Source organism: Neodiprion pinetum, chromosome 6, assembly GCF_021155775.2.
Source record: "Neodiprion pinetum isolate iyNeoPine1 chromosome 6, iyNeoPine1.2, whole genome shotgun sequence".
Taxonomy (NCBI): domain Eukaryota; kingdom Metazoa; phylum Arthropoda; class Insecta; order Hymenoptera; family Diprionidae; genus Neodiprion; species Neodiprion pinetum.
The window spans coordinates 4,874,169-4,885,651 of NC_060237.1; the positions used below are offsets into that span (position 1 = coordinate 4,874,169).

At 35.7% G+C, this 11,483-nt stretch overlaps 1 protein-coding gene across 6 annotated transcripts in view; it reads left to right on the plus strand.

Annotated features, from left to right (window-relative positions):
* The window catches only part of Synd (protein kinase C and casein kinase substrate in neurons protein Synd), a 54,129-nt gene extending 42,948 nt beyond the window's left edge, over nucleotides 1-11,181 (plus strand). For 3 of the 6 annotated variants that reach the window (XM_069136845.1, XM_046630380.2, XM_069136844.1), the window contains 9 exons: nucleotides 4,881-5,272; nucleotides 5,547-5,735; nucleotides 6,304-6,324; nucleotides 7,627-7,853; nucleotides 7,964-8,084; nucleotides 8,575-8,685; nucleotides 9,349-9,518; nucleotides 9,895-10,055; nucleotides 10,141-11,181. In XM_069136845.1, coding sequence (XP_068992946.1) covers nucleotides 4,910-5,272; nucleotides 5,547-5,735; nucleotides 6,304-6,324; nucleotides 7,627-7,853; nucleotides 7,964-8,084; nucleotides 8,575-8,685; nucleotides 9,349-9,518; nucleotides 9,895-10,055; nucleotides 10,141-10,253 — 1,476 coding nt within the window. In that variant the 5' untranslated portion in view covers nucleotides 4,881-4,909 and the 3' untranslated portion in view covers nucleotides 10,254-11,181. Of the gene's footprint in view, nucleotides 1-4,880; nucleotides 5,273-5,546; nucleotides 5,736-6,303; nucleotides 6,325-7,041; nucleotides 7,054-7,626; nucleotides 7,854-7,963; nucleotides 8,085-8,574; nucleotides 8,686-9,348; nucleotides 9,519-9,894; nucleotides 10,056-10,140 lie in introns of all 6 variants that reach the window. The other 3 variants (XM_046630381.2, XM_069136846.1, XM_046630382.2) reach the window with 3 other exon arrangements.
* Nucleotides 11,182-11,483: the final 302 nt, after the last annotated feature.

An 11,483-nucleotide genomic window follows, 5' to 3' on the forward strand; every position in this document is an offset into this window, starting at 1 on the left:
ATCTTCTCAAGAGGAAGTGTATAAATTTTGCACGTCCGATGCATCGGAACCTGAGAAATTAACTGTCCAGATTCAGGCAAACACATTACACGGCATTTGTCGCCGATCACAATTGTTAAAAAAAAATTTTTTAAACCCAAAGAACCGTCCTCGTTTTTTCAATTCAACAAACACGACGGTTCGAACAATTAACAAAATCAAAATCGCTCTATCTGATCACTTACAGAATATTTTAACGTACAAGTATTTCTTACCGGTTTTCATTAACAACAAAAACGAAGATCAGGGTAAAAAAAAAGATCAACTAACGAGCAACGAATTATTGTATTATTCGTCTGGATTTATGCTGCAGTCAATCTGGCGGCACTGATTTGATTATTTATGTGTATAGACACGCGGCAGTTAATAGCGTATATAATTTATTCGCGATAATGAAGTTAGTAAAGTTACCGAAACGATGCATGTTTAGGAAAAATCGTTACTTCGCATCTTCAGAAATGTGTGAAATTTAGTAAAAAGTATGATAAACAAAATGTAGGTAGTAACATTTTGCAAAGCCAACACCTTGAATGTCATTATAAAATTGTGCAATCACCATTGTTCCCTGATGTCTCGTTACGTTAACGTTAATAAATTGAGCCTCATATTTATTCGCGCACACGGTTAAATCGTCGAGGGTAATGCCGCGTGCGTAGGTATCACGATTCTAGTCACGAGTCCGCGCTGCCCGGCACTGTCGCTTCAAAAATGACGCACCCCGTTGAATGTGTTAAACTGTTTATCTTTTTTGTTTGCTTGACTAAACTGGACGCTTAAATTTTCCCCTAGTAAGAAATATGCATCATGTAACATACAACGCAGGCGGTGCAGATTTCAATCTAGAAACAGAGAGATGTCGGTTTTAAGTATGTATAATAATTCACGTTGACCATAATTCGAATAATCACGAAACTTGTACACACGTGACTCGAGACAATATGGCGCCGATACGAGCAGTCAGCTGATCGCATATTATTTTGTGCTTACAGGATTAAAATTCACACGCAAATTCGCACCAAATGAAATTATTTATTAATAAGGCGAAGAACATACTTGTTTTACAAATCAATCACGGCGTTTTTTTGACACCGGATCATCTCTTCATTCATTAATATGTATATTTGTCCGGCGCCAATGTAGGTTATACGTACACTACGGATTTATAAAATCTGTCTGAGGCAGCTGCTGCATCTCCAATAAAATGCTGGTAAAAATATTACAGATGCTATTTGCCCGCACCCACGCATTTATTTACTCTCTTGGCGCAGTTGTAACGCAATAACCAATACGTCCGAGTATAAAACACACGTATATAAAATATATTCCCATAGTTCCAAGCCCGTTGCAATGCGAGTTCGTAACGTGTGGGTGCATCTTTAGGATTCTTTTTGCTTACGCAATTTTTTGCTACGCGTGGGCAGACTTGTACGCAAAGGTATGCTGGACGACCTTGCCTTGCCTTGCCTTGGTCAAGCCTCTCACACCTTGTTCGGCCATTATTGGAAGGCTCTCGACACCGTATTGTGAAAATTTATAGGACGTTGAAACGATGCGAGTGAATTTTCTTGTGCTCTATCAATTCGTGTATTACGTGTATATACGTATATATTTTTTTGAGAAACATCTCGATCTCCTTATAAACTGTTTTTGTTTTTTTTTTTTATGATTTGCTGTGAAAGTATTTCGGCATTCGTATATTCGAAATATTCGTCTTTAAATAACGGGTTTAAGAAAATTTCAAATTAAGATATTTAACGAACTTGATGGCGATAATTTATTGGCTGAACTGATGTCGAAATATAAATGTCTTACATTTAATTGATCGTACTACGGGTATAATAACATTGACAGTGAAACTTGTCAAAGCTTATCGATTCTTCAAAATGACATCACCAAGTGAGCGAGAAAAATTATATAACCATTGATTATCAGTATTTAATCGTCTAAGATACCACACATATAATAACGAGAGGATTGCCTGCGGCAAATTATTAATTCTCTTTGAAAATGTGAGGTTAAATATTTTTATTGCTTGTGTGTTACAAATTTGTTTCATATCGCATAAAATATCACAGTTTTTGTTTGCAATTCGTGCCTGTATGAAATATTATTCAACAATGTACCTGAGTATACGTATTTTTCTTTTTCTTTTTTTTTTCGTAGTCTATTTGCAATACACCGCATCATGTACGCGGTGCGATTTTCTATCTAACAACGTCGTTTTCTGCGAGTATATGAAATTCGCGCGCACATATGCCTTGTGTAAAATATCATGTGCAGGTGAAAGGATGGAGAACTAATCCAGCGGTGGAAAGTCTGCACTTGACTTGATGTTCATTCGAAATTCCATCGTTTCGCTGTTTGAGATGCACGGATAATATTTACCACCGACATATTCTAGAATCGTCTAATAACTGAGGTAAGCGTCGCGAGTCCCTTTGAACCTTTGAAAGTGCTGCAGTAATTGAAACGCGTATATGATACATGTCTACGTACATATTTTTCTTACATATCTTATTCCATGTCGCATGATCTAAAACACGAACGCGATACCAATGTTAAGTATACACTCATTCGTCATTGTGTCGAATGTCTACCGAAAATAAATTACTTGTTTTACTTTGAAATATAATTTCGTCAATTATTACTCGTCGTTCCACAAATGTTTTGTCACTTTTTTTCACTAACGTTCGGATTGTGTATATTTATATGTATATATAATCTCTATGTAACGTCCATCACTCGATACGATTGATCGTGAAAATATTGTCATCTGCACGGCGCGAATGGTTACACGCCGATTAATCATCTTCGCGTCCCGCTATTTGCAATCTTTTATCCCGACTGCTTTGCTTGAACATTGTTGTGTAGTAGGATGTTATTTTTATTTATTTTTTATCAAGAGGGGGGTACGACTGATGCTTTTTTCAATCAATATGCTATACCTCCCTCATCTCGTGGGTAAATTATAACAATTCTAATAGATTTCATCTAAATACGAAGAATGCACAATTGAAAATTGTTTTCGAATTCAAAAATTGTTTGTTTGATCTCGGCTCATGTTCATATTTCCACCAGTGCCTGATATAAAAGTATACGTTATCATTCGCATAACGCTGCGGCAGCGACTCGGCAAAACCGACTTTTGCTTTATATGGTTATATGCGTCTGGAGACAAGGACGTTTCTTGGCACCGGAATCTCGAGCTCCTCGACGGAATGCCGTTATGAAAGTACCCGTGAAGCTAGGCCAAGAAACTCCGGAGTTATACACGTAGCTGGCACTACAGAGCGAGAGAAAGATCTGCAGGATTATTATTACAGTCGGTTATAGAGAGTGAGATATGTTTATAGAAGAGGAAGAGAAAAGGATGGAATCGTCGTTTCCCTATATGCGTATACTTACACGCACATTTACGTACATACACGGGTGTATTATTATTTATAACTTTCCGATTGAATCCACTGTGACAAATTATCCCTTTTCACCTGCACGCGTATTTTTATCGTCGGTTCTTTCACCAATTGTGCGCAATCAGCCTGCAGCCTCGTTTCGAACTGCACGAATAATTCTGCGATATATGGATCTGGGGAATAAGTTCAGGCACGCGTAACTTTATGCCAGGCGATGCACACGCACTGATTTATGCCGTGTCGTACCGTTGGTCGAGGTTGAGGTCGAGTTCACTTTCAATTTCTTCACTGTGCATATAAAGAACAAGAAAAAGAAGAAGAAGAAGAATTAGAAGTCACTGCGGTGCCTTTCATACCTGTAATGATCCCTTTTCTTCTGAAGATATAACAGGAAACATGCACGGAAATGACATTCAAGTTATACGTATAATGTCCATACTTTTCAAGTTTCATCAACCAGTCAAGCATAAAAGATTTGCTGAATGAATCTTCCCTGTCTGTCATTGTTCGGTGACAAATCTTAAATGCACTGATTTCGAGAGCACGACTTGCCTGTATAAGTATTAGTATACCTCATACTACACGTAGATCTACGCATTTATAGGCTCCAACTAATGCACCGAAAGTGATCGCAATTAGGCACAATTGCTCGATCGTTAGCACGGCTGCATTCTTTGCCCCCATTTCTGTATGCACGGACCGCTTTGTATTATTATTATTATTATTATTATTATCATTATCGTTATCATTATTATCATAATGAATATAATTATCATAAATATCTAAACCGCATCGGCAGTTATAGGCGACGTTTAAATCGTAACCGAGATTCGTGTTCGAATTGCATTCAGCAGCGAGTAGTAGAATATATCAACAGGATACAGCTTGATATTATACTTTGTAAATTGTTGAATGATTATTGTATAGAAATGCACGGAGGGTGGGGGGAGGAGGGGCGGGGAGGGATTTTCAGAAAACGAATAAATAATTGCAAGTGATGTATCATTTTAATTGTATTCGTAGAAGATGCTTTATACCTAATTCGTTCATCGAGAAATAAAAACTGACCTCAAGATAGAAATAATTCTGACACTCGTCCTTGTCTTTTATATCCCTCTTGCAGAATATTATATCACGACTTGAAACGGCTTCGCAAATTGGGGCGAATCAATATACGAGAAAATGAGCTTTTCTCGACATTGCGTTGTATAAAATTAATTTCGTTTACTTCGAGATTAAGTTTATCAAAATTGACAAATTTCGCAGCTAACAGGGTAAAAATTAATTTCCATGTTACACTTGAAACATTTATGTTACCATGATTTTACATATACGCTGCGTCAATCAAACTTTTATAAATAATAACGGTTTATATATACTTACATGCTATTGCGATTCGAAGGGGAAATAATGTTTTATCTGTTCCAGGAGAAAGGGGCTATTTACTCTAGGCTAGGATGTCACATCACAGCGACGACAACATGCTGATAGCAACGTCGGACTCGTTTTGGGAACCGGGGAACTATAAGCGTACGACAAAGCGTATAGAGGATGGTCATAAGTTGTGCGACAGTTTGATAGCTTTGGTACAAGAGCGGGCCGAGATTGAGAAGAATTACGCGAAGGCGCTCAAGAGCTGGTCAAAAAATTGGAATGACAAAATTGAAAAGGGTCCCGAATATGGAACGACGGAAGCAGCGTGGAAAGGCGTTCTCGTCGAGTCGGACAGATTGTGCGATTTGCATTTACGGGTCAAAGACAACTTGTGCAACGACATTATACAGCAGGTGAAAACGTGGCAGAAAGACACCTATCACAAGGTGAGAAAATTCGTCACTTACGACAGAGATGGGTGAATTTTAATTTATCGGAATTATTATACATGCAGCTGTGGCAGCGCGCCGTTTTATCAAAGTTTGATAAATTCATATTTTCATGCAAAAGCGAAGACTGATTGATTTTATCGCATGCCAATAACGATAGTAAACAACAGCAGAGATCGCGTAGAACGAACGGAACCGTTTTTTAAAAAATCGTTTTAAATTTCTTCTTGAAAAAGAATAGTAAATAAAAAAAATTAAAAACATCTTTCAGTCAATGATTACGTTGAGGGAACGAAAAGAGATGGAAGATTCGTTTAAAAAGGCTCAAAAACCGTGGGCAAAGTTACTACAAAAAGTCGAAAAAGCCAAGGCCGAGTATCACAACAGTTGTAAAACGGAAAGAACGGCGGCCAACATGGAACGAAACGCTTCCGCAGACAGTTCGCTCTCACCTGATCAGGTATGAAGAAATGATTTTTATACGTAGCATAATTTAAAAGGCGCGTATGATGATATAATCATTCTGATCTACCGATGACTAAGTCATCATGCATTCCATCTTTGATTGAAACAACGTTAATCCGGTCAGATTGATTCCTCGATTGAACTTGAGCATAATTCCTCGTGATAAGTCCATTCGTCAATTTGTGTGAATTGCTGTACGAAAGGAATTTTTCTCAAGAGCTCAAAATCGTAACGATGAAATATTGAGATAACTTGTATGTGTACACACATACGTATACATGACTATCGAATCGTAATGATCGACGAGCTTGGATATGCCGATGATAAGATTAGGAATTACACCGACGTCTCACTAATTCCCAACACATCTATACTTCACAGTTTTATATACGTACAGATTTGTTAATAACAGTTTGAAAAATTCATTCCCATCGTTCATCGATCGGGTTGCGCTATTTTCCGTCTTATTTAACGCTAAGCCTTCAACGAAAAACTAATATTATCCAATGTACATAAAATAAGGTGCGTCGACTAGCAGTTGTTTTAGTGTTAATTATTTTCAGATTGCCCGAGGCTCGGAAAACGTACGTGAATCGTGTTGTTGTGTATCATACAACGTGTTTAATTTACGAATAAGAATGCATGTCAAGTGTTGTTCTCAATTTTTCTTCTCCTGTTGTGCACTTGACGTGCGATAATTGATTCCCTCATACCCCACGTCACGTGTGCTCCATTTTTCAATTCTATCATATAAATATGTATATACATGTACATATATATACATATATACAAATACATAGGCCTTGTCGCTGTAGAATAAATCCGTAATAATTATTTACGTTGATTTAGTAGTGTAAACAGTTTTATACGTTGCCTGTTTCGTCGTAGCGATATGTTGAAAAAACTTTTCGATAAATTTAACCAAAGATAATTTATTTACCGTCAGATGCGTTATTTATATCTTTTTTTTTCTATACTTTAAAAGATAATTTACCGATTCGAGGAAATGGGTTCAGAATTTTTTGAAATTAGACTAAACTCCACCTGTTTATTTATGATCGAACATTTTTAGCGTCAGATTTAGTTGAAAACTGCGCGCGTTATACACTCCGAAGTCTATAACGACGAAACTTTTTAGATGGCACAATGCGGATGTGGTGCATGGGGCCTCAGAATGCGAAAGTGCCTTAGGAATTCTAAGATAGGCGACGTTGCGTTTGTATGTATGCATAGGTATTGTCGCATGCTGCATGCGTTTTAATATATATATATATTTTATCCTTTTTTTTTTCGCCTCGCAGAGAGCTCTGTTGGTAAGCAGCAATATATATATATATACAATTATGTTCCTTATTCGGGATTATTACAGTATATTACACACGTTACCTATAGTGATGGATGGATTTTATTTATAATTTTCTCTCCGCTTATTTTACATTACTTATCTACATTTATTGGTCAAGGAGCACCTTATTATTACAATATGCAAAAATGTATCCTGTGCATCCGTCGAATTGTATTTGTTTGGTAGAAAATTTTGAATTTATTCTTATACTTGTTGTGTTCTTATTATGAAATTAGAAAGAGGAAGAAAAAAGAAGGTAGAACATTAGTTACTGCCCATGCACCATTGGTATAAAAAATAATTTGCAACTGTTGTATACGTGTAAATAAACGATACAATTTCACTGATATTAAACAATATATAACGTTACGAGCGTGTGGATATGTAGAAAAAACAAATCTATTGACTTGCCACTGATTTGAAAGTTTCGTTTCATCTAACAAGTGAAAATGTAACGTTATAGTGTACTGGGTAAATGAAAAAAAAAAAATTCCTCCACCGTGTTTTCGCCGATATATAATTCGCCTTCTGTCTGTGCTAGGTGAAAAAAATGCAAGATCGTGTACAAAAAACAAAGGAGGAGGTACAGAAATCGAAAGAAAAATACGAGGCGTCTCTTCTTGAAATAAATCAGTACAATCCTAAATACATGGAGGACATGACGCAAGTTTTTGAAAAGTGTCAAGAAATGGAGGCCCAGCGACTGCAGTTCTTCAAGGATGTTCTTTTTGGAATACACAAATGCCTTAACATATCACAGGATCCGGTGTAATGATAATTTAATTTTCTAATCTCCGGTTATTCAAATGAATCCAGCTTTTCCAACGTCTCGAGGTTTCAGTTTACTGCTCGTTCATGAGCCAAATTTCAAATTTCAGGCTCCCTCAAATATACGAAGAATTCTATCACACAATCAACAATGCTGCGCACGAAAAAGACTTGAAATGGTGGTCGAATAATCACGGGGTCAACATGGCTATGAATTGGCCACAATTTGAGGTACGTCGTTTTTTACACCACAGCGATAACGCCATTCGCAAAATTATCTTTTTCGCTCGCATGTTTATGTAATATCTGCTCACACGTGTTTTGCTGAAACATTTGAGTTTTCCCACTATATACCTTAGTTAATATCCATGTTATGTACTTTTTTTTTTTTTTTTTTAATCGAATTCGATTTTTCTCGTTGACTTATGAAATTGAATACATATATATATATTTAAAGTGCCTGTACAATTTAACGGTGTGTAAAATTTGTCACAATTTAATCATTCCGGTTTTTATTTTATTTTATTTTTTTTTTATTTTAATTTATTTGTCAATACGTTGCACCAAAGTTGAATGTAATTTATTTATTCCGTGTCAAGTTATTTTCTTAATTATTTCTAACAGACCATATAGTTGCATCGAGCTACTTATTACGATAGTCTAGAGTGACTGAAAATTTGGAATGCATGCATGTGATTGTGTGGGTGTTGCTATTATGCAGGATTATACGGAGGAGTTCCGTGACATCACCAAAGGGTCTAAATCGAAGGAGGCATTACCTGCTGGATCCATCACTCTCATCAATCAGCGCCCTGTTGGTGAAGATCTGCATGTAAATTTGTTTATTTATTTATTTATTTATTTATTCATTCATTTATTCATTCGTTTATTCTATTCGCACGATACATATATATGTGATTTCCCTGATCCATTTTTTTTTCTTCTTACGCCTTACCAAAAACACGTCATCACATGGTATCATTTTTATTTTTTAGTTCAGGTACAGCATGACTGTATTAACGATACTTTCCAGTTAATTGATATTGCATCGTGTACGATAATGTAAAGGACTGAAACATTAAAAAATAAGGTCACTGAAGTAACCGCAAGCTTGTCCCAGATTTGTCCAACTTTTTCGCAACTTATCAATTGTTTTTATTCGACTCGGTTTTTATTCACGCGGACAACTGCATCGTGCGCATGATCCCTTGATAAGTCTAATTTTTGTAACATAAATGCCGATAACATGTTTTCTCACGTATAAATTATCAAGGCTTTAAGTCGATAATATTTCAAAGATATATATACTATCAGAATTCTATTTCTGCCGTAGTTCATTGTCAGCTCGAAAACACCGGAAATCCGGTGATTCGATATATAATTCTAAAAAAATTCTGTAACTCAGAAAATGTATGCTTGTTATGAATTGTAACAAACTGTTATTTTTCTTGCGTTTTTTTTTTTTCTTTTTTTTCCTTCTTTTCCTCTCAACCAGGAGTTCCCGCCTGTCAACCATAAAGCCAGAGCCAAACCTGCTGGACGAGTAATACCAACAGACGCACCGCTTCCAGATACCAAAATCGACACCATAAACTCGTCGAGCAAACAAACCTCGGAAAAGAACAACCATGAAACGAGCACAGTGAACAGGACTGCGACTATCACGTCAGTGAATAATAATAATAATAATAATAATAATAATAATAATAATAATAATAATAATAATAATTTAAAAAAAATAAGTAAAGAAACACTTGCTTATGCATCTCATTCAGTGTTTTTTTTTTCCTACAATTAGAGACTAACAAGACAAGTATTTATACCGAAGAAATTCTTCAAATTGTATAGAATCTAAATTTGTTCGCACATCGTTAGGATCTAGTTACAGTCCGTAGTCTATTAGATCGAGACTAAAAATAATCTTCTCTAACTGGATAAACATTCACGGGAATTATTAATTTACGTATAAAATGCTATGTAACTATTTTTTATTTTATGTTTGTTTGTTTTTTTTTTTTTGTTTTTTTTTTACAACTTGTAGAAATGGAACCAGTGTAAAACAAGAATCTAATCCATTCGAAGAGGAAGAATGGGATGAAGATGGTGGTGAGCCTCTAGTCGACAACGGGGAACCTGGTGTCCCTGTCAGAGCGTTATACGATTACGAAGGTGCCGAAGCGGACGAATTGAGCTTCAAACAAGGTACGATGAATACGTTGAGATTGAACGAAAATGGGAGATTCACTCGTCGAGATGTTTTATTACCGGATATTCATCGTGTTCAAAGGTGACGTTTTTGAGAAACTGGAAGACGAGGACGAGCAGGGTTGGTGCAAGGGGAGGAAGGACGGTAGGGTGGGACTGTATCCTGCCAACTACGTAGACCTTGTATCTCAGTAATCTACGAGTTAAACACCAAATCGATTCGTTGATAAAATTTAAAGCCGTACCAACGGCCTAGAATCGTTGCTGATTAATGCCGAATTAATTGGTAATAAATATAGCAACCGATGTTCAGGGGAGTACTGGCATTTTTTTCAATGCATTTTCTGGTGTGAAGTTAGTGAGGAGCCGAGAGAAGGAGAACGTATCAAGTACATAATGTTTTTATTCACGAATTTCGTGTCAAGTTGTCAAATCGATATGTCTCTTAAGATTCCTCGATGCCGAAAGGTTGTTTATATTTTATATGAAAGGAAACAATATACTTTGTTGATTTTACAAGTTCGTTTTTACTTTCTGAATGCCGACGTGTGAGGGTTGGATGTGCTGTAACTTGTAAAATTGATAATTTTTGAGAAATCAAAAAATTTATCTTGTTTCGTCTTGATAGGTATTTTACATATTTGCAGCTAGACTCTCGTCGAAGAAGGGATCTACTTTCAAATGATATTTTTTTGTGTTTTATATTTTGTTTTAATTTTTTTTTTTTTTTTTTTTCCTGAACTATTTCGAGGTAGCAGGGTAGTGAAAAAAAAAAATCTACTACTAGATGTGGACAAAATTTTGGGCAGTGATGCGTATAATGCCATTTCTAGGTTCTTGAAGAGAGTTTAAAAAATAATTAAATAATTGAATGTATGGTCATATCTTTCGTGACTTATTATTACCTACTACTATTATTATTATTATTATTATTGTTTTATTAATTAAGGACGTTTTGGCAGCAGTAATGAGAATTATATTTAATTTATTGTTATATTAAAAATCTAACGTCTATCTAAGTGGTGTCATTGTACATATAATACTTAAAAACAAAAAAAAAAAAAAAGAAATGCACGGCAGTGCATCAGTTATAATGATTTATAACTATTATGTATAACAGGAATGTATAAGTGAAGTGAATTAAATTACACGAGATAATGAACGGAACACAAGGAAAACAAAAATGATTTCCAGTACAAGTAAACCCGGAACGTATTGCTCATTTGGATAGTTAAAGGTATCATATTATTCGGTTACGTTTGAGATATCGAAATATAATTTGCGTATAATAGTTATAGTTTTTTTCTCTCCAATACGGAGCTACAGAGGGGTGTTTAAAATTTTCTGTCGTGTTCTTTGGCCAGTGCATATTCTTGCTGATATGAATAATACCTTGTAAAATGCATACACAATATTTTCTTTCGG